General features: G+C 34.8%; 1 protein-coding gene across 13 annotated transcripts in view; it reads left to right on the top strand.

The window, feature by feature from the left end:
* Nucleotides 1-24,998, top strand: part of CDC42BPA (CDC42 binding protein kinase alpha) — a 302,007-nt gene that overhangs the window by 237,829 nt on the left and 39,180 nt on the right. For 4 of the 13 annotated variants that reach the window (XM_053605561.1, XM_053605554.1, XM_053605555.1 and 1 more), the window contains exons 22-26: nt 9,580-9,684; nt 13,646-13,729; nt 18,864-18,969; nt 22,376-22,512; nt 23,175-23,314. In XM_053605561.1, coding sequence (XP_053461536.1) covers nt 9,580-9,684; nt 13,646-13,729; nt 18,864-18,969; nt 22,376-22,512; nt 23,175-23,314 — 572 coding nt within the window. Of the gene's footprint in view, nt 1-3,263; nt 3,303-9,579; nt 9,685-13,645; nt 13,730-18,863; nt 18,970-22,375; nt 22,513-23,174; nt 23,315-24,998 lie in introns of all 13 variants that reach the window. The other 9 variants (XM_053605565.1, XM_053605563.1, XM_053605560.1 and 6 more) reach the window with 5 other exon arrangements.

Here is a 24,998-nt window from a genome sequence, read left to right as displayed (position 1 = left end):
TATATAATATCTAATGTTATATATCATGTTAGTATATTATATAGTATGTTGTATTATCTATTATGTTATATGATACATAATATGTTACATATTATACATATAATATATTTAGGCAGTCTAGAGGGAAAGAACCATGAATAAATACATAGTCCATCTCTTACCTCTTCAGTATTTTACTAAGTAAGACCTCTGGGATTCATTAACTGAACTAAATTATATATATGTTATTATATATACCCTAAGATTGATTACTTCTGTTGTTTTCTGCTTCTGTGCTTACCTCCATATTCAGCCTTAAAGTTCTATGGCAATTCATAGACCTACATATAAAATACTTGTTTTAAAGTGGTATGTGATTACACGTTAAAATGTGTTACTGTTTCACAGTGTTTTCCATGAATCCAATTTCAGTGTTTAGAGAAAACCAGTGTGTATGAGAGAAAACGTTTTCCTCTAATTATACTTCAGGAAAAAGTATAATTTACTGTTTTTTATTAAAAACATAAAATGGATGTAGAACTAGAACATGCACATGCAGAACCAGAGCTCAAAATGCTTATTTTATCGTTAGAAAAAAAATTAAATTGTTAAGAATTATATAGTGTGGAAATCAGTAAATACCATGAGAAATACCTAGATTAAGTACTATGGAAGTTCAGAAGGATTCATTTAATATTTATTAAGAATTTTAAAATGGGTGGCGCCTGTGGCTCAGTGAGTAGGGCGCCGGCCCCATATGCCGAGGGTGGCGGATTCAAACCCAGCCCCGGCCAAACTGCAACAAAAAAAAAAAAAAATTTTTTTAAATGTATAGGCCTTATGCCATACATTTAGCATAATATAGTATTTTCTGTCTTTAAGAATCTGACAGACTAGTGGAAACGACAGCTATATAAACAGATAACTATAATAGCATGTGGGAAGTACAGTAGTAAAAGATACGGATCGTCTGTCACAGGAGTATAAAGGAGAGAGAACTTCAACAGCCAGGAAGATACAGGAAAACTTTCTAAAGAAATAATGCCTCAGCTGGGTTTTCACGGATGAGTATGTTTAGCAAAATAAAAGGGAAACTGCATAAAAGGAGTGTATTGTAGGCAGAGAGAATCTAGTAGTTATAGCTGTGGGAGTGCCCAGAGGGACAGAGAGATTTCAGTTCAGGGTGCTGAAAGCAAAAAGGATGAGGCAGTTTTGATGAGAAATGAGTATGAATACACAGACAAAGACCAGAATAAAGATGACTTTCTGTTACGAGTTTACAATTTAATCAGTCCCATATGTAATAATTATTAAAAGATTAACAGAAGGGAAAGATGGTAAGTTGTCAGAAAAACTGAGGAAGTAGAGGTTTTTAAGGAAGTGAATGATAAGCTGTGTCAGGTAGACTGGTCAGATAGGACCAACGGGAAATACTGACTGTATCAGCGTTAGGGTCATGAAAGCAGAGTCCAGATTGTATTGAAGTTATTCAGGAGGTCAGGAGGTACAGGCAGTGATTATATCCCATTTTCTGGAAGTCCGGCTGAGAAGGCTTGAATCCTGCCTTTACCACTTACTAGTTTTATGACTCAGCTAAATTAATCTGTTTTCGTCATCTTTAAAATGTAGATCATTGCCTGGGCACAGTGGCTCACACCTTTAATCCTAGCATTCTGGGAGGCCAGCATGGGAGCTCAGGAGTTCGAGACCTTGTCTGGGCAAGAGCGAGACCCCATCTTTACTAACAATAGAAAAATTAGCCAGGCATCGTGACTGGTTCCTATAGCCCCTGCTACTCAGTAGACTGAGGCAGGAGGATCACTTGAACTCAGGAGTTTGAGGTTGCTGTAAGCTAGCTGATGCCACAGTACTCTGGCCTGGGCAACAGAATGAGACTATCTCAAAAAAAAAAAATGAGGGTCATAATATCTATTTTACGGGGTTTCTGTAAGAATTAGAAGGGGGTATGTATGTAAAACACTTTGGAGGTACACATATATACTCAGACGCAGTAATTGTTAACTATTATGATTAGTAAGAAAGAGGAGAGAGGTTAAGTGATGGGTAGAGGAAGGGTTCAGGGATGATTTATTTATTTATTTGGTTTGGTACTGGGGACAAGAAGGGATGACAGAGATGCTTCCTATTAATAACTAAGGAAGAGTCACAAGGTTTGGACCTGAGACTTTAGCCTCTATATGGAAAATTTTGTTTAGAAATCTGGAGACCTTCTAATCCTGGTTTCCTCTTAACTCTTTGGGACACATTGTTCAAGACGCCTTCCGTTCCAGTTGCCTACAGAAAGAAATAACAGTTTCTATTTACCTATCTGCCAGAATTATTATAACTGTAAAACTGGTAATGCTGATTGATGTTTTCTTACACTTGTACTTTTCACCTTTCTCTTAAATTTCCTCTAACTCCTGTATACAAATTCCCTTCTCTAGCTCCTCATAAAAGTCTTGTACCTCCCTCCAAGTTCTCCCACAAACCTTGTGTGTATCTCTGTGATAGCATTTGTCACGTTGTTGCTGGCATGATGTCCTCTCTCCCAGTCTGTGAATTGCCACCCTTTATTTACCTTTCAGTCCCTTGTAATGTCTGTATAGTACCTGACATATTGTAAACTCTCAATAAATGTTAGGTTGGATTGAATATAAGAATAAATAGACGTGGTTTTCATTTGTGCAGCTCTACTACTTGAGCATCACAAAGTTTCAAAAACTTGAAAAATATTTTGAAATAGTTATTACTTTTTCCTAATTACTTAATTCTTTAATGTCAGAAAGGTAAAGGTCCCTCCTTTAAGTCTAACATCTACTTAGAATAGACAGTATTGTTTAAGTAACTATGTTTTTGTTTTAATCCATCATTCTGAAGTCATAATTTATCATTTAAAAGAATCATCCTTGAAGACAGTATGAATTTGGTAGGTACCTAATTAAATATCTTATTAAATGCTTGCCAGCACTTAATGAGAATTATCTATATCCTTTGTGTTCTTATCGGCTTCAACTTGCTACTGCCAACCTTTCCAGAAAAGAAATTATCCGTCACCCGATGGGTCATTCAGGGGTCAATGAAAAATTTATCCTTAACCTTAAAACTAATCTGAGCAACTGTTTCTTTACTGTTCTTTCCTGAAAACCTATGTATATTCAACCTATCTGAAAATGTGGCTTTATATGTATGTTTATAAACTTTGTCTGTTAATACCCTAGTAGTCATTGAGAGTGTTATGTGTGTAAATATTTGTAACGTGGAGTATTCTTTCTTTGTTGAAGCGCTCTCCATCCTGTACTCCAGCTAGCAAAGGCAGACGTGTAAGAGACTATTGCACTTTGTGTACCCATCCCGATGCCTTCCACCCCCCCTTACCCTGTTGCCTGTGGTTGCAGAACATGCTAATGTTTTTGTGATATATTATTACATTATTGCATGCTTTGTGCTGCTGCTCCTGCTGTCGCTCCTATGCTTTTATGTATTTTCATTTGATTTTTGATTTTTTTTTTTTGGCTTTAGCCACAAAGCTTTAGGAATGCTCATAAAAATTTCTGTAACCAAACTACTAAAATGACAAGATATCTTTTTTATCTTGATTGGGGGAAAAATAATCCTAAAGTTATGCTTTCTAAATTGACCAAATATGAAGTAAATGAGTTTCCAAATAATATGATATAAGCAGACATGCTTATACTTAACGCTATGTTTCAGCGTGCAAAGAATGACACAAAAAATTTAACTTCCATGGTTTAAGTATAATTTTAATAAAGACTGTCTTTGTTGTTAAGATTTTAAGGTACTTTGTATAAAAATAACTAGCAATATTAATCAGTTGCTTTGCTACCATATGTGAGTCATTGCCAATTAATTATCAAAATGAATTTAGTCTATCTTCAAATCCTAATATGTAGTTATTGAATATTCTGAAAGTTTAATAGAATTAGTTGCTGCTTAGTAAATATAAGTGAATTAGTAATAGCTTATTGCTTCTAATTATAATGCAATAGTAAGCATTTAATTATAGTTAAAATTAACATCTTAAAAAGCATAATCTGGTGGGTGATAATTAAAACTTTGATAAGTATGTGACATTGTACTTATTGTCTACTACTTTGGGGATGTTGTTATAGTTCAACTTTTTAATATGCTCAGTTAATATCATCTACAAATATTCCATTATTTTCACTTTTAATTTTTTTTAAGAAAACTAGCTTGATTTTGTCTAATCTCTGAAATTGATGTTTTTATTTTATGTTTATTTTTTATTGTTTCTGATTTATTTGAGGGTACAAAGAATTAGGTTACAATGGTTGCATTTGTTAAGTCCCTCTTATAATTGTTTCCCACCCAAGAGGTGTGCCATACACCATGACCCCCCACGTCTCCCGCTTCCCTTCTCCCTCTTCCCCTCTCCCTGATCCCTCATTCTCCTACGCCCGCCTTGTATTAGATCATCTATTGCCTTCATATTAGAATTGAGTACATTGGATTCTTGCTTCTCCATTCTTGTGTTCCACCTCAATCCAGGTTAACACAAAAGATGTAAAGTCTTCGTCTTTTTTAATGGCTGAATAGTATTCCATGTATACGTGTTTCATACCTTGTTAATCCATTCCTGGGTTTTTGTCTGATGTATAAAATGCAGATATCTTTTCCCATTCCGAAAGTTATCTATTTGCTTTGGTTGTTGTTTCCTTAGCTGTACGGAAGCTTTTACGTTTAATTAAGCCCCATTTGCTTATTTTTGTTGCAGTTGCCATGGAAGTCTTTTTCATAAAATCTTTCCCCAACCCAATATCTTCAAGTGTTTTCCCCACACTTTCTTAGAGGATTTTTATTGTTTCATGCCTTAGATTTAAATCTTTTATCCCTCTCAAATTCTGAAATTGATTTTTACTTTAAGAGCATACAGCTCGAAAAAGCTAGTATGGTCATTTTCATTCTAATTTTATAATTTATTCTGGTGTATCTTTTTAATTTAAATATTTTTTTTTACTTATGAATAACTACCTTTAACCTCCTCATTCAGCTAAGAAAATTGTTTTAAATTGTTTTCTTTCATTTTTATCAATAGCTAAAAATGAGGTCTGTTAGGAAAAAGGCTTATTAACAAAAACTATTAGTGGGACTGCAAACTAATACAGAGGCTCTTTGGAAGTAAGTATGAAGAATCCTCAAAGAACTCAAAATAGACCTTCTATTTCATCCTGCAATCCCTTGACTATACATCTACCCAGATGAGAAAAAACTATTTTATCATAAGGACATTTGCACTATATTGTTCATTGTAGCTCAATTTACAGTCACGAAGATGTGGAAACAACCTAAATGCCCATCAACCTAGGAATAGATTAATAAACTGTGGCATATGTATACCATGGAATACTGTTCAGCCATACAGAGAGATAGAGACTTTATATCTTTTGTATTAGCCTGGATGGAGTTAAAACACATTCTTCTGGGCGGCGCCTGTGGCTCAGTCGGTGGGGCGCCTGCCCCATATACCGAGGGTGGCGGGTTCAGGCCCGGCCCCGGCCAAACTGCAACCAAAAAATGGCCGGGCGTTGTGGCGGGCGCCTGTAGTCCCAGCTGCTCGGGAGGCTGAGGCAGGAGAATCGCTTAAGCCCAGGAGTTGGAGGTTGCTGTGAGCTGTGTGAGGCCACAGCACTCTACCGAGGGCCATAAAGTGAGACTCAGTCTCTTAAAAAAAAAAAAAAGACACATTCTTCTTAGTAAAGTATCATAAGTGTCCAATGTACTCAATACTAATACGAAGCCAGTAGATGAAGTAATGTACACCCACAAAAGAGAAAACCTCAATTATTCAATTTGGGAGACGGGGGAATGAACGCAGGCAGTGGGATTGGTGTGCTCCCACCTGCTGGGCGCACTGTAAGGGTATATGGCACACCTCCTGGTGCAGGACACAACCACAACAGGGACTTTACCTAACAAATGCAAACATTATAAGCTAATTGCCTATACTTACATATTAATCTGAAATTAAAAAAAAAATTAAAAAACAAAAATAGTATTCCTTTATAAGAGCCAAAAGGTGGGTATTAAAAACCTCAAGAGTTGTTTGGGTCTCTAATTTGTGTAATCGTAGATGAAACTGATGGTATATTTTTGCTTTCCCCAATATCTACTATCATAATTTCACATTTCCATAGGGTCCTAAAAACATGCTGGCAAATGTTTTAACAGCCATCTCTGAAGGCAGGGGAAGCCCTACCTTTTAGATTTGATGCTTTCATGAGGTAAACCTCCATTAGACCATGTACTGACAAAATGCCTTAAGGCAGCATGTGGTAATTTCAGTGCAAAAAAGTATGAGACAGTGTGCTCCCCTTCTGTCAGCGCATGTTTACGCACAAATGGGCCTGCAGAAAATTACAGTCAGCGCTACTGGAAACAGCAAGGTTTTGCATTTCTTAGTTCTAAAAAGTTCTTAAGTAATTGGACACAGAGTATACAAAGCCAATACATTAATATTAATTATTCAGTCTTATTCATAGCATGACCTTTCACACAGGAACTTCTCATTTTATTTTTTTCAGTCAAGCAACAGGCCGAAAGGCTTTTTTGACAGATCAGAAACTTTTTTTTTTTTTTTTTTTTTTTTTTTTTTTGAGACAAAGTCTCACTATGTTGCAGTTGGTGGAGTGCCGTGATGTCACAGGTCACACCAACCTCAAACTCTTGGGCTTAAGCGATTCTCTTGCCTCAGCCTCCTAAGTAGCTGGGACTATAGGCACCCGCCCCAGCGCCCAGCTATTTTTTGGTTGTAGTTGTCATTGTTGTTTGGTAAGCCCAGGCTGAGCTCGAACCTGCCTGCTCTGGTGTATGTGGCTGGCGCCCTAGCTGCTGAGCTACAGGTGCTGAGCCAGATCAGAAACTTGTAAAATTTTCTTAAAATGGCCCACAACCTAAGAACAGGGGGATTGAAAGGATCACACCTGTGGTGCATCTTACAAGGGTACATGTGAGCCTTGGCAAATGTGAAATGTAAATGTCTTGGCAAAGTAACTAAGAAAATGCCAGGAGGGCTATGTCAACTAATGAGATGAAAATGTGTCAAATATTCTATGAAACAAGTGTATGGTGCCCCATGATCATATTGATGTATACAGCTATGATTTAATAAAAAAAAAAAATGGCCCTGTTATGTACACATAGAAAGTTCTATACTTGGACACTTCTTTCAAACTGTGAGGTTATATGTGATGTTATATGTGTTATATATTGAAGTTCTTTCCAGTGTAAAGTGTATTAATTCTGCTTTGCTTATCAATTCCATCTTAACTGAATCCCCTCTCCCATGGACTCTCAAGTCACCTTGCAATTTATATAATCTTAGGAAATTAAAAGTAGATTTTTAGAACATAAAAGACATTTCTGCTTTATTTACTGCCCAGTTCAGATTAATAATTTAAACTGGTTACCCTGAATTAAACTGTTAACTGGGCAAAATTGTCTTGAGTCCTATTTTCTTCTTTTACTCTCCTCTTAGTCAAAATTCACCTCACCGTGGCTTTTCTTTTGGTATGTTTGTGATGTTTGACAAATATCCTTGCAGTTTAAGATGGAACTTTTAAAATAAATTCTGTTCTAATGATGACTTGATCCCTGCCACTTGATGAAAGAATCAGCAGACTAGTAGGATCTTACCTGAAATTGATATTCTCTATTGTAATTTTGTTCCTGTTTATTTTTAAATTTTCTTTTTTGTTTTTCTTGAAAGGAATGATGATACTCAGTTTTCAGCATTAAAAGTGTACAAGTTATTTTGTTACACTAAAACTAAATGTGTAAACACCTATACACACACCCACAAAGAAATAACCCCAAAACAAAATTCACTGTTAGGAAATGAGATGATATAACTCAGTCTCCATAATTATTAAATTACTTTGAGTGCCTCTGCTGTGGAGAAGCCTGTGGTCTGACAAAGTGCTGAATTTGGAGTCAAGAGGAGATTCAGGCCTGGCTGTCCAGTTTCACAAGGTATAATAGTTTTATGAAATCAGCCACATCACACATACAGAGCTAAAACCTAGCTGGAAAGCTTTAGTTCAGTAGTTCCAGTTTTTAAAATGTTGAAGTACTTTCCTAGCAGTTGATAAATAATCTGTTGCTCCAAGTCTCCTAGATTCCCTCACTGAGACCCTTCTTCTCACTTTTTCAAAATTCAGTAATTACGGGTTTAAGGCCTGGTAGTAACTGTGTTGGCCTTGCCTTGTGGGTTTCCAGAGTAACCTGTGCATGACCCCCCTCCTGGGAGGTTGCATTTGGGCACCTGTAAAGGTCCACGGTAGTGTCTCCAGCCTACTGATCTGTCCCTCCCACATACCTGCCAGATTTTCAAATTTCCCACATTGAATGGAAATTGACTGTTTTCTACGTATTTAACATATCATAAGTCCATTAACAGTATATATTAATTATAGGTGGGAAAATGGCCCTAAATTGAGAAAATCCCTTAGAGATTGAAGCTATGTGCCTAGAGTTCTGTTGAGATAAAAATAGACCTCAAAAGCGAATTTCTAGGGAAATCCTTTTTCCAAGTATTCCCATTCTGAATCATTTAACATTCAGCACAGAATTCTAAAGAGATTTTGTTTACTTAGTTTTGAGTACAAGGTCCATTATTATTTTAATCAATTGTTCTATTAATTCTACTTTGTCAAAACATTCTCATGACTGTACCTGAATCTTTCCTTGGTGGCGGTTCTAAGGGGTACATTATGTATTCATTATCTGTTATCATGTCTGCCACCTAACAGTAGTCATAACAGTAAAAAAGGAAAATTTAAGTTCGTATTTAAAATCCTTAAGCTGATGCTCTTTTTACTGATTTGTAACTTCGGGTCTAAGCATTATTCTTGCTGTAGACCACATTCAAAACAAGTTCTCTAGCTTCCTTTCCAAATTGCCTTAATTGTTCTTTCCTTTTAAAAACTCAATTTTAGTAATTCTGAAAATTGCTAAACTGAAAATCAGTGTGGTTTGTAAGATCTTTTATGCTAAATTTTAACCTAGAGTACTTTTAATTTCTAAACATAGTTGGCTTAAAAGGGTGCCACTGGATTTAAGTTCTGGTATTTCTACTGCGGCAAAATAGAAAGGAGATTTGTGGTAGTGAGAAGCACAAAACTGACAGGTTAGTTTCTTTTACCTTCAATAAATGACTTGTAAGAGACCAAATTTAATTCTTGTCTAGGACAAAATTATCTTCTTGTCTGTAGAATATATCTCTATTAAGTATTTTGCATGTGTTTCACATATGTGACTTATTTTGTGAAAGATAAAGTTCTATGTGGATTACAAATAGAGACCAGTGCCTCAGGCTAAAAGGTCAACCGTGGAGATTGGGAAGGAGCCTTTCGTTCACCACTGCTGTCTTAAGCCTTACGTGTATTGAAGCTCATGCTTTTGTGTGTTGACACACCCCAACAGGAATATGCAAGTTAAAGTTTGTCATCCTCCTTTCTTAAGAAATGTTATCATGATCATGACTTACAGAAATTTACTGTGAGCTGCACATTGTTTAAAAGTGATTTCTTGGGTTTTGTTTTTCCTGACTTATTTTCCTAGACTGATCCCGTTGAGAACACATATGTATGGAACTCGAGCATCAAGTTTTACATCCAGTCAAGGTCCACATCTCCTTCCACATCTAGTGAAGCTGAGCCAGTTAAGGTGCCTCATTGGAGCAGCCTTGCTCCCTAACTTTTCACGTGTGTCAGGAAAGAAGGAATTGAAAAAAACAAGTGATATCTGTCTTAGTCAGATGTGTTACATAATAAGTTACAGTCTATTGGAAATTACTACATTTAATTGATAATATAGATGAAAGTAGAAAACTAAAGTAGAAAATTGCCCTCAAATATTCAACCTGAAATACTCTCTCTCTCTCTCTATATATATATTTTTTATATGTATGTGTGTGTGTATATATATGTAAAGGCAATCTTTATTTTAATTAGGGAACTGTGTAAAACAGAGGATAGAATTATGTGAATTTTGGAATTATATACAAACTTTGTAGGCATGTGGCAGTATGGGGGCCATTCTCAGAATTTAATTCTTCTAATAAATTTAAGAAGCCATGATACAATTAATGCATGTATCATAAGTAGAGCTGAAAAATAAAATTGTCATTGCTGGCAGCTGCTTAAGCAGTAATTGGCATTCAACTATGATAAATCATGCCTTTTAATAGTATGAGAAACTGTGTTGTGTTTACACTGAATACCAGTTGGTTCACTTCCTCAAGAGAGCATTTCCTCTGCAGGTTAGAATAGTATACCCCGGTTCATGCCACCTTGCTGCAGAGCGCAGTTCTGCTTCTTTACTCAGCATCACAGGTCAGCCAGACCTCCTTCATTTTCATTTTTTAATCTCTAGAACTGTGTCTAACATTCTAACAGAAACTAATAGTTCAATCTGAAAAAGTATCCGAAGTGAAATACGAGTTTTAGTCAGATTCTGACTTGTTTTTTCCAATCCTGTGGTAGACTCTTCCAAATGAGCTAAGTTAATGAAACTCTTGGGTTTCTTCATTATAATTGTCTTAATATTTGGGGTTTATGTATTTTTATTTTAGTGATTAAATATTTTAAGCATGTAGAGAATATGATAAATGCCCCTTTAACTATCACCTACAGATTTAACAGATAAGAACATTTGCTTCTTTTTTTTTTTTTTTTTCAGATTTTTATTCAAAAAAAAATTTGAAACAGCCTCCCCTGTACCATTCCCCTCTCTACTCTCCCAGATATATCTAACTATCCTAAAGCTGGCTCGCATCTTCCCCTCCTTTGATTGTACATGTTTATTTCATTTGTATCCATAAATGATATATGGAGATGCTTATTGAGTGTTTAAAATTTACACAAATGTTACCTGTATCCTTCTGTAACTTTTTTCATTCAAAAGTATGCTTTTCAGGTTTATCATACAGATACGTGTTCATTAAGTTCATTCATAATTGCTGCATAATGTTACATTGTGTGATCAAACCACAGCTATCCATTCTCCTATGCTGGATATTTGTTTCCAATTTTTTGTTATTACAGTCAGTTCTGAAGCGAACATCCTAATGTCTATGTACTTTTGCAAACGTTCAGGGTTAGTTTAACATATAAACTTAGAGGTGGAATTACTGAGTTATGTGATACATGTATTTTCAACTTTAACTAGCTCTTGCTAAATTGTTTTTTGCAGTGGTTGGACCAGTTTTGACTCTCACCAGGAGTGTATGAGAGTTCCCCCTTTTCCCGACATCTTTGCCAACCCTTGGTATTATCAGACCTTAACTTTGGCCAGTTTGCCGGATGTGAAGTGGCATTTCTGTTTTAACTTGCATTGCTAGTGTTATTTAGCATCTTTCATATGTTTGTTGATGATGGATGATCTGCTTGTTCATGTCCTTTGTCTATTGTCCTGTTGAATTATTTTTCCTATTATTTAAGTGTTCTTTGTTCTTTATATATTCCAGATACTAATTCTTTACTAGCTATATGCATTGCAGATTTTTTTTTCCCCAGTCTGTGGCTTATTTTTGTTTTATTTTTGGTATTATTTTGTCTTGCAAAAGTTTTGATTTATCAATCATTTCCTTTATGACTTCTGCTTTTTGTGTCTTTTTAAGGCAGTTCTTCCCCATGCAGCGATTATGATGATTATCTTTCTTTCATATTTTCTTCTAGAAGTTTTTAAATTTTGTTTTTACATGCTTAGAACCTTAATCAAACTCAAAGTTACTATTATGTATTATGTAATGGGAAATGGAGAGTTCTGATCTCTTTTTTCCATTTGAACAGCTGACTCCCCTATATTTGCCTGTTGATGTGTGATGCTGTCTCTGCTTTGTATGTTTGGGCCTGCTCAGGGCTTCTCTATTCTCTTCCATTGTTCTTTTTGTTACCCTCACCCTGACATGGAATTGTCTTAATGGCTATAGCTCTAAAATAATTCCTGATCCCTGTTATGGTGAGCCATCCCCACCTACCTTATTCTTCATCTATTTTTCTTGACCCTTTACTTTTTCGTATTACTTTTAGGATCAGCATATCAAGTTCCTTGTAAGGTTTTTGATTGGAATTGCATTGAATTTATAGATTTATTTGAGGAGAATGTCATCTTCATGATACTGGGTATTGCGGTCTATCACCATGGTATACATATTAGTTAGATATTCTTGTACATCCTTTCGTAAAGTTTTATTATTTTCAATGTACTCCATATTGCTTATTAAATTTGTTCCTAGGAACCTTAAATCTTTTGTTGCAATGGTAAGTGGGATCCTTCCAAAATAAATTTTCTTATTAGGCCTTGCCAGTCTTCATTAACTCTGTTGATCTTGTATCCAGCGCCTTTGCGACTCTTTAATTCTTGTAACTTCTCTTGAACCTTCTATGTAAATTCTAATGACAATTTTGTTTCCTATTATTTTTATTAACTTTAATATAAATTTTCATTGTTCTTTTTTTAATGATCATTTTAATTTTCAGATTCTCAACTTCTGCACACCTTTAGCAATCCTCAATTCATTGTTCTTTTATCATTTAGATTTATCTTTTCACATCTTAAATTGTAAATTGATTGTAAAACCTTTTCAAGCTGTTTAAAATTAATAGAATTAAAATTAGAGCTAAACTCACAAATAGAAAACATGGAGAAAGTCAACTGAATTTCACTTTGAGGCTGTAGTACATATAAAATTTTTAAATTTGGAGGTGATACGTAAAAAAGGCAAAGTGACACCATCTATTTTTCTCTGAACACTTTAAAATATTCTTTAATCTTACATAAGGGCTAGCTTTTTCCTCTTATTTTCTTGCTTGGCATCCTATAAAAGGCAATTATTCTTTATGTCTTCTCTTATATTTTGCTAATTAAGCAGTGGCTCTTTTGGTCCCCCAGTAATATCCAATAAAATCTTAGTTCCTTTCATTTGAAGAAAAGTCATACAGTAATGCCTCATGAAAAGATACTATATTTTATTTAATACGTAGCTAACTAATAAAGACATTGTTTTTAACTAAATTTGTATTAAGTTCAAAATTCCAAAAGATATTAAACAATCTAACTCCTTTCTTTGGAAATTAATTTCTGAACAAAAAAATCCGTTAACCTCCATCTTTATATCTGTGCATTCAAATTCACAGAGCTGTGTTAGTGTATGAAATATATGTTCTATATTTGGAAGTTGAGTAGTTAAAAAAATCTTCAATTTTTACTATAAATCTTGCTTAAAAACTCTTTCAGATACTTTTCAGAATTAATACAGAAAATAAAAAAGAGAAAATCAATATCCTCATTTTTATGTAGGTTACATGCTATGACTTTTTTGTTTTCTTTTATAAATTTTCTTCTCCAAATTATTTTTATTCAATAAATTTACAAACTTAAATAATTTTCAGTAAGTGAACAAATATTTCATTGGTAGATTTGCAGGCAGAAATTTAAGTTTTTAACACTGAGAATTTTAGTTTTATTGAGTTTTTTTATTGATTAGTAGAAGTTTTTTGCCTTATTGCACAATTGCCTTATTGTGTTTTGTTTTGTTTGCTTTTATTTACTTTGGTATCTTTTGAGTTATATTTGAAATAGATTGTTTCATGACATTTATTTCCTTTTTTGCCCCTGGGTTCAGATTGTAGACTCAACTCCACTTCCAGTTCACACACCAACTTTAAAGAAAAAGGGATGTCCTGGTTCAACGGGCTTTCCACCCAAGGTACTCAAGCTAGTTATAGTGTATTTTTAAAAAAGAGTGGATTTCTTCTGTTTTGTGTATTTGCTGTGATTTTTTGATACTGGTTTCTTCAAAGTTAAAACATAAAAGCTTGGAAAGAAAATAAATTCTATATGAATAGAAGTAATCACCATTGAGAAAGGTAGAAAGAGAAGTGTACAAATTTTTTTTTCTTCGTTTTCTTAAATTCTGCTAAGTACTACTTCTTATTCTATGCATCAATTGAGATTAAGGATGTAAACCACTGAGACAGAGAAATGTTCAGTGAAAATTTCAAGTGGATTCTTTTTTTCCCATTCTATTTCACATGACTATGACTAACATGTTATTAAGACATATGGTAGAACACAGAGATTTAGTTGCTTATCTCCAATTCCTGCCAAGAAATTCCAGAAACTGGAAAACTGAAAAGAGCTGCCTCTCCAGAACATAATCCTTGAATCATCCACAGAATGAGAAAGAGGTCAGTGGATCTGAAAAACTGATAAAGTATGCAAAAAATATTAAAAAAAAAAAAGAAAAACTAACGTAGGCCCAGATAAAGCAAAGTTTTGAGGTCAGATAGAACTTGAATTTAAAGCAAATACAATAAAATCCTTAAAGAAACAAGAAGAATGTTGGTAACCTGGTGTAGGATAAGGCAGTTGTGAAGAAAAATAAGTTGGGAATACTTGATATGAAAATATAATTACTGAAATAACTCGATAAATGGCTTTAATAGAATAAGCAGAATGGATTTGACTGCATAGCAGAAAAATAAGTGGGAAGAAGATGGAAAATATGAAAGTTAAGATATATGACAGATATGGTGTTAATATCTGTATAGAGGATTTTCAAAAGAAAAGAAAATAATAGGGAAATATTTAAAGAAAAATAACTTAAAATTTCCCCAAATTAAAGATGAAAAGCCTCATTCTAGAAGACATCCTTAAGTGCTAATGGGAATAGACAAGAAAAACTCACACCCAGAAACTTTAGAGTAACATATAAGGCTGTTATAGATAAGAGAAAATCCGAATAGCTTTCAAAGAGAAAGAGAAAATTATTCGTATAGAAGAACAAAGATCAGATGGATTTCAAGCTTCTCGACAGCAATATTATAAGAAAACAATTGAGAAATATGTTTGAAGTGTTAAATCTAATTTGAACCCAGGTGTACTTAAATATAAGAGCAAGTTTAAAATATTCTCAAATATATAAAAACTTTTGAAAATACTCAGGAAGTTCTTTACCAAGAAGAGACATAAAGCCAAGAGGCCAGTAGGAGAGATTTGAGAAAACATAGTGTGAATGGGTATCTTAGAAGACTTAACTGTGGTGTATAAACGCAATGATTCTTCACACAAATACCAAAGAAAAAGGAAATGTATATTCACAACAGTTGAGAACTAATCTAAATAAAAAGGCAATGGAAGTGGATATACGGATAGATGAGGTGAATATGTTAATGTCTTTGTCTTGTCTTGGGAGAAAGTATAGAGACAGGATAGCCTGGTGGTTAACATGGTAAATTCCTAGCCAAACTTTCTAAATTAAATGGAATTCCAGATTCACCACATAACTATGTAAGATTGAAAAAGTTACTTACTTTTTCTTTATTTCTATTTTCTCATCAAAAAATGAAGATACTAGGCTCAGCACCCGTAGTACACTTGTTACGGCGCCGGTCACGTACACCGAGGGTGGTGGGTTTGAACCTGGCCTGGGCCAGCTAAACAACGACTCCAGATTGATAGAAAAGGGGAGGGGTTCTGAAAGACCTCCTTGCTGATGTGTATGACTATGTGATAAATAGAATCAAGGAGATTTTACAGTTTTTTGGAGAGTGTGAGATGATTTAGTGATAGGGACACAGAAAAGTAAAGGGGGGGTACTATTTTATAAAAATAAAAAAAAATTGTAGAACAAGGAGTGTACTTTTTACTAGTGGTTAATGATTTTAAAAAGTCTTAATAACTTAAATATTAAATATAAATTTTTACCCCAAACTATGCTATGATAATATTGGGAAAATGAAGGGAAGAGGAGGGAATACGTATAAAGGTATTCATTCTCTGCCCTAACAGAAAGTGAACAGATAATGTCTCAAATCAAAACATAGCAGAATAGGCTTGTTCCTGTAATTCAGCTAGCACCTACCAGTTGGGTGATTGGTCACCTAAAGTTACCTCTCTTCCAAAACCTTATGTTGTTCTGTTTTTTAATCTACCATTCCCAGAGTTGTGACATCCTAATACATGTCTGACAGAAAAAATTATATAAGTATGTTTTTGAGCAATTTATCAAATATTGTGAAGAATTACTATTAAATTTGTCATAGTCACAGTTTTATTGCTGCTGTTTCAGATGTATCTTGTTATCCTTTATGAGATAAAAAAATACGAAGTTACTTTGAGCAATTGATTAATTTTTCTTCCAGTTATAGTACAAGCCTCTAGAACCAGTTAGTCAACTAACTTTATATCTTTTGCATTACTGTATTTTGGATAATTAAAAAGTTAGCACTAGAAAATTTACTCTTAATATCTCAAAAATTAAAAATAGTATACAGGAGACAGAGAAAATGTTCCTTCATCTGTATAGGGAAATGATACCTATCTCTCCAGGGATATCATTTCCATCAAATGATATGATGCGTGTAAAGTCCTGTACCACGTCTGCACCTTGATTGATGCTCAGGAGCTATCAGAGCAATTACAGAGTGAGTGTTAATAATAAGTTACTGTTCTACTTACAGTCAAATCCCAGTGCTGCTTTGAAACTAGCCAAAGATCCTGAGGAACTTGTAGAATAGAAGTTTGAGGGATCCCTCTACATTGGAGGATCTTACCCCATTCCCTAACTAATGCAGGTAGTCAGATCATTCTGTGTGGAAAGATAATCTGCTTCTCTCCTCTTGATTTTTGTTAACTTCTTTTGTGGTGTATGAATCACATATCCCAATTGAAGAGAACAGAACTTATTTTAAAACTTAAAATATTTCCTTTAGTTTTTTGTTAATATGGAGAAGATGCCAAAAAAAGTGTACACATTTTAAGAAAGAAAAAAATATTAAAATTGTAATATTCAACATATACTGATAACAAAAGATGAATACAGGTCATGTTGAGCACCTCTTGTAATTGCAGAAGTCAAATGTGACTTGCGTATTACAAATTTAATACAGTTTTTTCCTTTCTTAAAATGTGTGTACATTTTTGGGGCACCCTCTGTATTAGTCTCAATTGAAATAAATACTACTTCATAACTATTTTAATTAGTATTTGCATTTTATTGGATTATGGAATAGAGTTCTTACTAGTTTAAATCAATCACACATACAAAAGTAAAATAATTAGCCAAACTTGTTTTTTATTTATTTTTTTTAGAGACAGAGTCTCACTTTGTCGTCCTTGGTAGAGTGCTGTGGCATCACAGCTCACAGCAACCTCCAGCTCTTGGGCTTAGACAATTCCCTTGCCTCAGCCTCCCGAGTAGCTGGGACTATAGGCGCCCACCACAACACCCAGCTATTTTTTTTTTTGCAGTTTGGCTGGGGCCAGGTTTGAACCCGCCACCCTCGGTATATGGGGCCGGCGCCCTACTCACTGAGCCACAGGTACTTGTTTTTATAAAGAAATAGGGCCAGGTGCAGAGGTTCACATTGGTAATCCTAGCACTTTGGGAAGCCAAAGTGGGAGGATCACTTGAGCCCAGGACTTTGAGACCAACCTGAGCAACATAGCTAGAACCCATCTCTTTAAAAAAAAAATAGTAAAATTAGCTAGGTGTGGTAGCGTGCTTCTGTAGTCCCAGTTACGTGGGAGAAACACCTGAGCCCAGTTGTTTGAGGATCCAGTGAGCTATGATGATACGATGGCACTCTTCCCCAGCAACAGAGTGAAACCATCTTGGAAAAAGAAAAAAAAAAGGAAAACCTATTTTGAATACTTACTATGTACTGGGCACTGTTTGAAAGGCTGCGTTCATATTAATATTTATCGAACCACCCCCATGAAGTAGATATTATTATCGATCTGGTTTTATACCTGAGGAAAGTGAAAGACAAGAATTAAGTAATTTGTTCTAAAGTTCACACAGCAGAATGAAGCAATGATTATTTGTTATAATTCATTTATTGTTAAAACATGCTTAAGAGTTAATTTAAAGAAGAAGGAAGTATTTCAGAGAGGTAAAGTCTACATCGGCTTACCATCACGTGAATCAGACAAGACTTAGAGGACCAGGCCAGTGGGTAGGGCACCGGCCCCATATGCCGAGGGTGGCGGGTTCAAGACCTGGCCCCAGCCAACTGCAACAAAAAAATAGTCAGTCATTGTGGCAGGCACCTGTAGTCCCAGCTGCTCGGGAGGCTGAGGCAGGAGAATCGCGGAAGCCCAATAGCTGGAGGTTGCTGTGAGTCCTGTGACGTCATGGCACTCTACCCAGGGTGGTAAAATGAGACTCTGTCTCTGCAAAAAAAAAAAAAAAAGACTTCAAGGACTGCACTGGGTTTTTATTAAGAAATTTGAGGCTGCCATCTGTTTCTTATGTGTGCATTTATATCTGCTCAAGCATAATACTGCCTTCTTCCATGAAGGAAGCAGATTTGTGAAATAGATTATTTGCTTTTGGTCCCAGAAAATAAAAGAATTCTTATTTCTTTATGGTAGAAATAAGAATTTTAAATTACCTTTTTGTTTATGGTAGAAATAAGAATTTTAAATTACCTTTTTGTTCTTCCTCAGAAGATACAAAGCATATTGAAATTCTCTATTTGTATAGGTGTGTACAAAGTATACATGCCAAGTTTCACTTAATTTTTTGCTGAAGAAAAATTTGGAGAATTTTTAAAAATCCTGAAGCCAAGATTTGTGAACTAAACAAAAGCTACAGTTTATATTGTATTCTTTCCAAATAGCATTTAGGAGCAATTTATTATCATTTAACTTCTTATATTATGTCAGTTTATTCCAGCTCAATATTGCCTAAAAATATTTAAAGAGTATAAACTGTAAGATATGATGAGAAATGGAAAGAATTCATTAAACTTTATTTAAAAACATTCTAGAAGATAGTGACTCATGGAAAATCATTTGAATAATCAAAGCATATACTTTATCAATTTGTTTTGCAGCGCAAGACTCACCAGTTTTTCGTAAAATCTTTTACTATTCCTACAAAATGTCATCAGTGTACCTCTTTGATGGTGGGTTTGATAAGACAGGGCTGTTCGTGTGAAGGTAAGAACAAAATGGAAAGAAAATGTGACTGTAGAATCCTAACATTTACTATCAAAATTGCAATCAAATAACTTTATTCTCTTTAAAAGGCATATAAGTGTTTGTTCATTTGTTTGCTTTACTTAATAATTTTCTTTTATTTGCATAACAGGATTAAAAGCAATAAACTAAGCACATTGAATGTTAGAGAAACTGGACAGATAGATGTTCCCTAGAAACATTTTTTAGGGGAGATACATTTAAATGTTTTGGTCATCTTTGTTTCATTATTCAGGTGCATTTGTTGTCAAAAAAATCTGTTAACCTATATGATGGAAGTTATCCTTGAATCTATTAATTTTAACTTAATATATTAGAAAAATTATTATTAAAAAGTTGGCAGTGTGGGCAGCATCCGTAGCTCAGTCAGTGGGGCACTGGCCACATGCACCGAGGCTGGCGGGTTCCAACCCAGCCCAGGCCAGCTAAAACAACAATGACAACTACAACCAAAAAATAGCTGGGCATTGGTTGTAGTCCCAGCTACTTGGGAGGCTGAAGCAAGAGAATCACTTAAGCCCAAGAGTTTGAGGTTGCTGTGAGCTGTGATGCCACGGCACTCTACCCAGGGTGACAGCTTGAGACTCTGCCTCAAAAAAAAGTAGGCACTGTGGTAACTTCTAAGAAATATTAAATGTCTGCCAGTGTGCCTCAAAGATGTTTTCCCTACCCGTTCTTTGATATTCATTACATATTTATAGAATGCCTCTCTGTGCTCCTAGGCACTGGGAGTATAGTAGTAGACTGGGGGAAAGACAAAGATCCTGCCCTTACGGAGCTCACATTCTGAGAGTTGAGGGAGAAGGGGGTCATTTGAACAGAAAACTAAGTATGTATATTTGTTTTGGCACCTCTTTATTTTTCCTAGGACCTCTGAAATGAAAATGAAAATAATGGTAGATATTATTAATTTGTTAGTTTTTGGGAAATGTACTTTTTAAAAAATCAAATGATACTTGTTACTACCATAGCACTTTATATGATTTGCTGGTTTATCTTGTTCAAAAGACAAGAAGATACTTGCTAATTCAGATTTTAATACTGGTTTCCATTCCCAGTACTGCTCTTCCACTCCTAGGGTTGGAAGGGACCTTAGAGGGAATGCAGTCAGTCCCCATCAGATGCATTTGTCCCCTTTGTGATATACTCATAGCTAGGCTATATTGGCTACTTTGAGTTAAGCTCAAAGTTAAGGATAATTAATAGCATCTTAAGGCAGTGCATTTTATGTTTGGTTAGTTCTTACAACTAAAGTGAGAGATCCAGGTTACATTATTTTAACTAGTCTGTTAGTGGACTTAGAGCCAAAGAAAATGCTGAGGGTTAAAAAGTAGAAATTTTAGATTTATTAATATATGAAGTCATAAATATGAGCCGCACTACCCAGGAAGCACAGGTAGATTGAAGAGAGAGCAAGATGCCAGAGGCGTGGGAAACAGTTAAGGGAAGGCAAAAGGAAAGAAAACCAAGGAATTTTGAAGGAATAGCCCATCTCATTGACCAGGAAGGTGTGACTGAAGCCAAAGGAGAAACTTACAGTTTTCAAGCTTCATCTCGTTTTGAAACTTAGCCTGTACTTGTGTTTCATTTTAAAATCTATTTATCAGAAGGAACCCTATGCAGCTCTCTCGCTTTTGGTCCTTTGTCATTTTTTATGCATCACAATTATTTCCAATTCCATAGTAGGAATTTTGGAGCTCTCCCCCAGAGTCTCTTTCTGCCCTTCTAGATTCTTTTTTAATGAACCAGAGTCTCACTGTGTTGCCCTTGGTAGAGTGCCATGGTGTCAATCTCTTGGACATAAGTGATTTTCTTGCTTCAGCTAGAACTACAGGCACCTGCCACAACGCCCAGCTATTTTTTTTTTTTTTTTTTTTTTTTTGTTCCAGGTGTCATTGTTTTAGCAGGCCCGGGCTGGGTTCAAACCTGCCAGCACCCTACCCACTGAGTTATGGGTGCCACCCCTTCTAGATTCTTATGCCAAAAAACCATGCCTATCTTTTCTTTAAGTCCTTTGAAGCTTGTTTTATGAAGCTGTTGAGACACACAGCTGCAGGGGACCCAGCATTTGACTGGCAGGCTTTCATAAATTTATGATAATATGGTTACAGCTTCTAAAGACTGCTGTCATTTTTATTTCCTTCTGGTTGATTGGAATGAGATCCAGCATAGGATACTTATTTTGTTATTTCCACTGCCCTTTGGAGGAGAGATGTTTGCCTGTTAGTAAAGCAAATAACTTGTTAAATAATCCACTTAAAAATAAATCAGAAAAAAAATGAATTGAGACATTGGATAGTTTTAAACAGTTAATACTAGGCCATCTCACCTTTGTTTTGGCTTCATAAAGGTAACCTATAATCCATTTCCCCTGTGTGTATGTATTTCTACATTAATATCTTCTTAGTTCCTCTCTTGTTTGTTCCTCGATATTCTGTAGGATCCACTGTTAGAGCAGGAGTTGTCTACATGGATAATCTTAGTCTATAACCTGTCCCAACAAGCTTGTTTGTCTTAAATATTTTCACCTTTAATTCTCACCAAGTCTCAGTGAAACTTGCAAGTTTATTTTTATTAATCATCTTGTCTTAGAATCTCAAGTTTACCATGTGAGTGTCAAATACACATATCATGGCAATAAATATTGTTAGTAGTTAGGTATGCAAGTCTGAACCAGACGGCCTGGGTTTGAATTCCAGTCCTGCCACTTACGGGTGCTGTGACCCTAGGCAAGTCGTATGTAACAAAGGGATAATAACTGTCCATCTCCTACATTGCTAGAGAAAATTTAAAAAACAATTTAATAGAGTTATTTATTATTATCTTAGTAGTAGTTTAATTATACATAATAACATTAATTTCTAAAATTTACCCTTAATTTGCACCTTTTTAATCATGGAAAATTCCATTTTCAAGACGAATTGGTAAAGTTTGTCAAATTTAGCAAAGATTTCAGGTAGCTTAATGTCCACGGGTGACCCGTGCAATAGCAATTTCAGGGCTAATACCAAGTTGTAGTGGAACAAAGAGCTAGAAAGAACTTCAGAAACCACTTTCTTAGAAATTCTAAGTTTACATCAATCCTCTTATTCACAAAGTCATGTTTTTTCTATCTGATTGTTTCTCCTTTAGATCACTAGTGTTAACCCAGAATAACAGCATTACATGTACTAAAAAAATTACTATTATCATTGAAATTCTTATTGGTAAACAATTGAATCAGTTCCCTAAATACCAAAACGATTATTTAAAATAAAATTAAAGATTTCATATAACAACACATTGCATGCAGTGAGTTCTCAGTGAATTTGTATATTTTCTTTTTGCTAAAATGAATTTTTACCAAACATTTTTTTCTCTCCATAAGTGTGTGGATTCTCATGTCATATAACTTGTGTAAACAAAGCTCCAACTGCTTGTCCAGTTCCTCCTGAACAGACAAAAGGTCCCCTGGGTATAGATCCACAGAAAGGAATAGGAACAGCGTATGAAGGTCATGTCAGAGTAAGTATGATTAAGTTAGGTTTAGATTAATCTCTTCAGGTTTATTAATGAATTAAAATGCAGTCACTTTGAAAACTAAATGAATGAAATTGATCTAATAACTTTATTTCATCTAGAGTAATGATTTGAAAACAAAAACCTATTACTTGGAAATAAGTTCTAAAATGTCTCAAACTTTTCTGTATTGAGATGAACCGATCTCATGATGAACCGATGTTACAATCTCTATAAAGGAATCTTTGGCAACTGTTCTTGCCAGAGAGGTAGCATACGGTTATGAATTATGAGATTATCAAGGTATAATCTTGTTATCTTGGGTAAAATTTATAATATAAGCTGGATTTCGTTTTATTACCAAATTTAATTATACTATTTTTAGAATGAAAATGTTTAATAAATTTATTTTAATAAACTACTAGTGAAATTTAGTGGTGTCACCTAAAAATTTTTGAGAATGAAAGTCAGTGTTTGACGAGTGTGTGCTCATGTTTTCTCTTATGATAATGGGCCCCATTGCTACTTTACCAACCAAAGTTGCAGACTGACAAGATCGTACATTATCCTTAAGGTTTCACCATGCACTTACATATGTTATTAAAGGAGCCCTTTTGGTCATTTTCATTTGAGTTCTTGTTTGTTTGCTTGTCTAAAACAAAACTAAGATCCCTAAACCAGCTGGAGTGAAGAAAGGATGGCAGAGAGCCCTGGCTGTCGTTTGTGACTTCAAGCTCTTTCTGTACGATATTGCTGAAGGCAAAGCGTCGCAGCCCGGTGTTGTCATTAGTCAGGTGATTGACATGAGGTAAGCTTTCCAAGCTTAAAGTATTTCTATCATTACAGCATAGGAATTAACATTTTTCTGATTTTTAAAAAATTATATTGGCATTGTTCATTTAAATGTAATTTTATATTAATTGTCTAATTTACTAATATTGATATGGTAACATAATAAAAATAAGAAACAAAGTGTAGTTATAGAATAGGTTGGTATGTTTGTTGAGTGGAGCTAGGAGTAACGGAAAAGAAGTTGGTGTTTGAGTTCAAAAGACTAGTTTAAAGATAACTGGGTAATGGAGGCCTAATGTGTGAGGTTTAGGTCACCTAAAGGTTTAGAATATAATTATAATGTGAGGAAAGAAAATAAAAATCTCAAAATCAGATGAGCTCTTTGATGACATAATGATTCCATAAGTACATCTTATGAATGTTTCTGGTCTCATTTTTAAGTTTCTTCCCCTGTCCCGTGGAGTGCTCCCGTTTCCCTCTTCTGACTCCTGACTCCTGACTGCCCCTGCATGGTATTATTTACTCCCGTAGCTTCAGCCATCACCTCTGCATTGACAACTCCCAACTGTGTATCTCTAATTCAGATACATTGTCCATTACTCAAAACCACAATTTCCAGCTATGCCTCACGCTGGCATTTCACACCAGCATCTCAAACACATTATCTTTCCCCACAAGTATGGAATATGATGGGATAGGTGTAAGAAATTTTTACAGCATAAATAACTAGGTTGTTAACTGTCAAATTATCTACTCTTTGACTAAAATTTATCAACTCTTAGATTATGGTAGGATACTCTCAATAAGGCAATCAAAATGACTTTGCTATTCACCCCCATTGAAGTTATTCTGATTTAGAATTTTTGGTTTGTATTTTATTTATTTTTCTTTATAAATATCTACTTTTTAATGAATAATGATAAAGTGTTATAAATATATTTATGATCATGGAACCTTGGGACTTCTTCCTGGAAAAGTTAGGCATCTGATAGATGGAGAGAATTTAAGCTCTAGGGACTATTTAGAATAACTGGTGATCACTAGCTAATTCTCTTATCCATGTCCTTTTGTTCTATTTATAGTCCTAAGAGGTAAAGCATAGAAAATAGATTTTTTATGAGAACTATAACCTTAAAAGAAAATTCCTAAAAAGAATTTCAAAAAGAACTAAAGGACACTGTTCCCAATGGGAACCCCCAAAATTAAGAGAAGATTAAAATATTGGGCTATATTTGTTACAATTAAAAAAATAAATTTACTGTTTAATCCTTAAAAAAAAAAAAAAGAAAGAAAAATATCAACAAAGGACATCTGACAGAACCTGCTAATAATTAAGATAGCAGGCAGAATCAAAAAGAGGATGAGGGCACCAAGCCTTGGAGACCAAGGGAATGATGGTACCAATAACAAAACTAAGGAAATCACAAAACATAAATTATTATGGAGGAAATCTGTTTGAGTGGTTGAAGGAACAATATATGTCAGATAAGATGGGTTGAGAGCATTTCGGATTTATTATGTGAGGCAAGAGAGGCACTTGACTCTGGAGATCTATCAGAGTTCAAATCCCAGTTCTTCATGTATACTGTACTTAGGACTTTGGGTGAGCCCAGAAATGATTTCTAGCTCTTATATAACATACCACTGTTAAGTTATTCTTGATAAATTACTTTTGGTACTATTAATTGCAAGGAGGGGGA

Source organism: Nycticebus coucang, chromosome 10, assembly GCF_027406575.1.
Source record: "Nycticebus coucang isolate mNycCou1 chromosome 10, mNycCou1.pri, whole genome shotgun sequence".
NCBI classification, from domain to species: Eukaryota; Metazoa; Chordata; class Mammalia; order Primates; family Lorisidae; genus Nycticebus; species Nycticebus coucang.
This window is presented reverse-complemented; position numbering and strand designations above follow the sequence as displayed.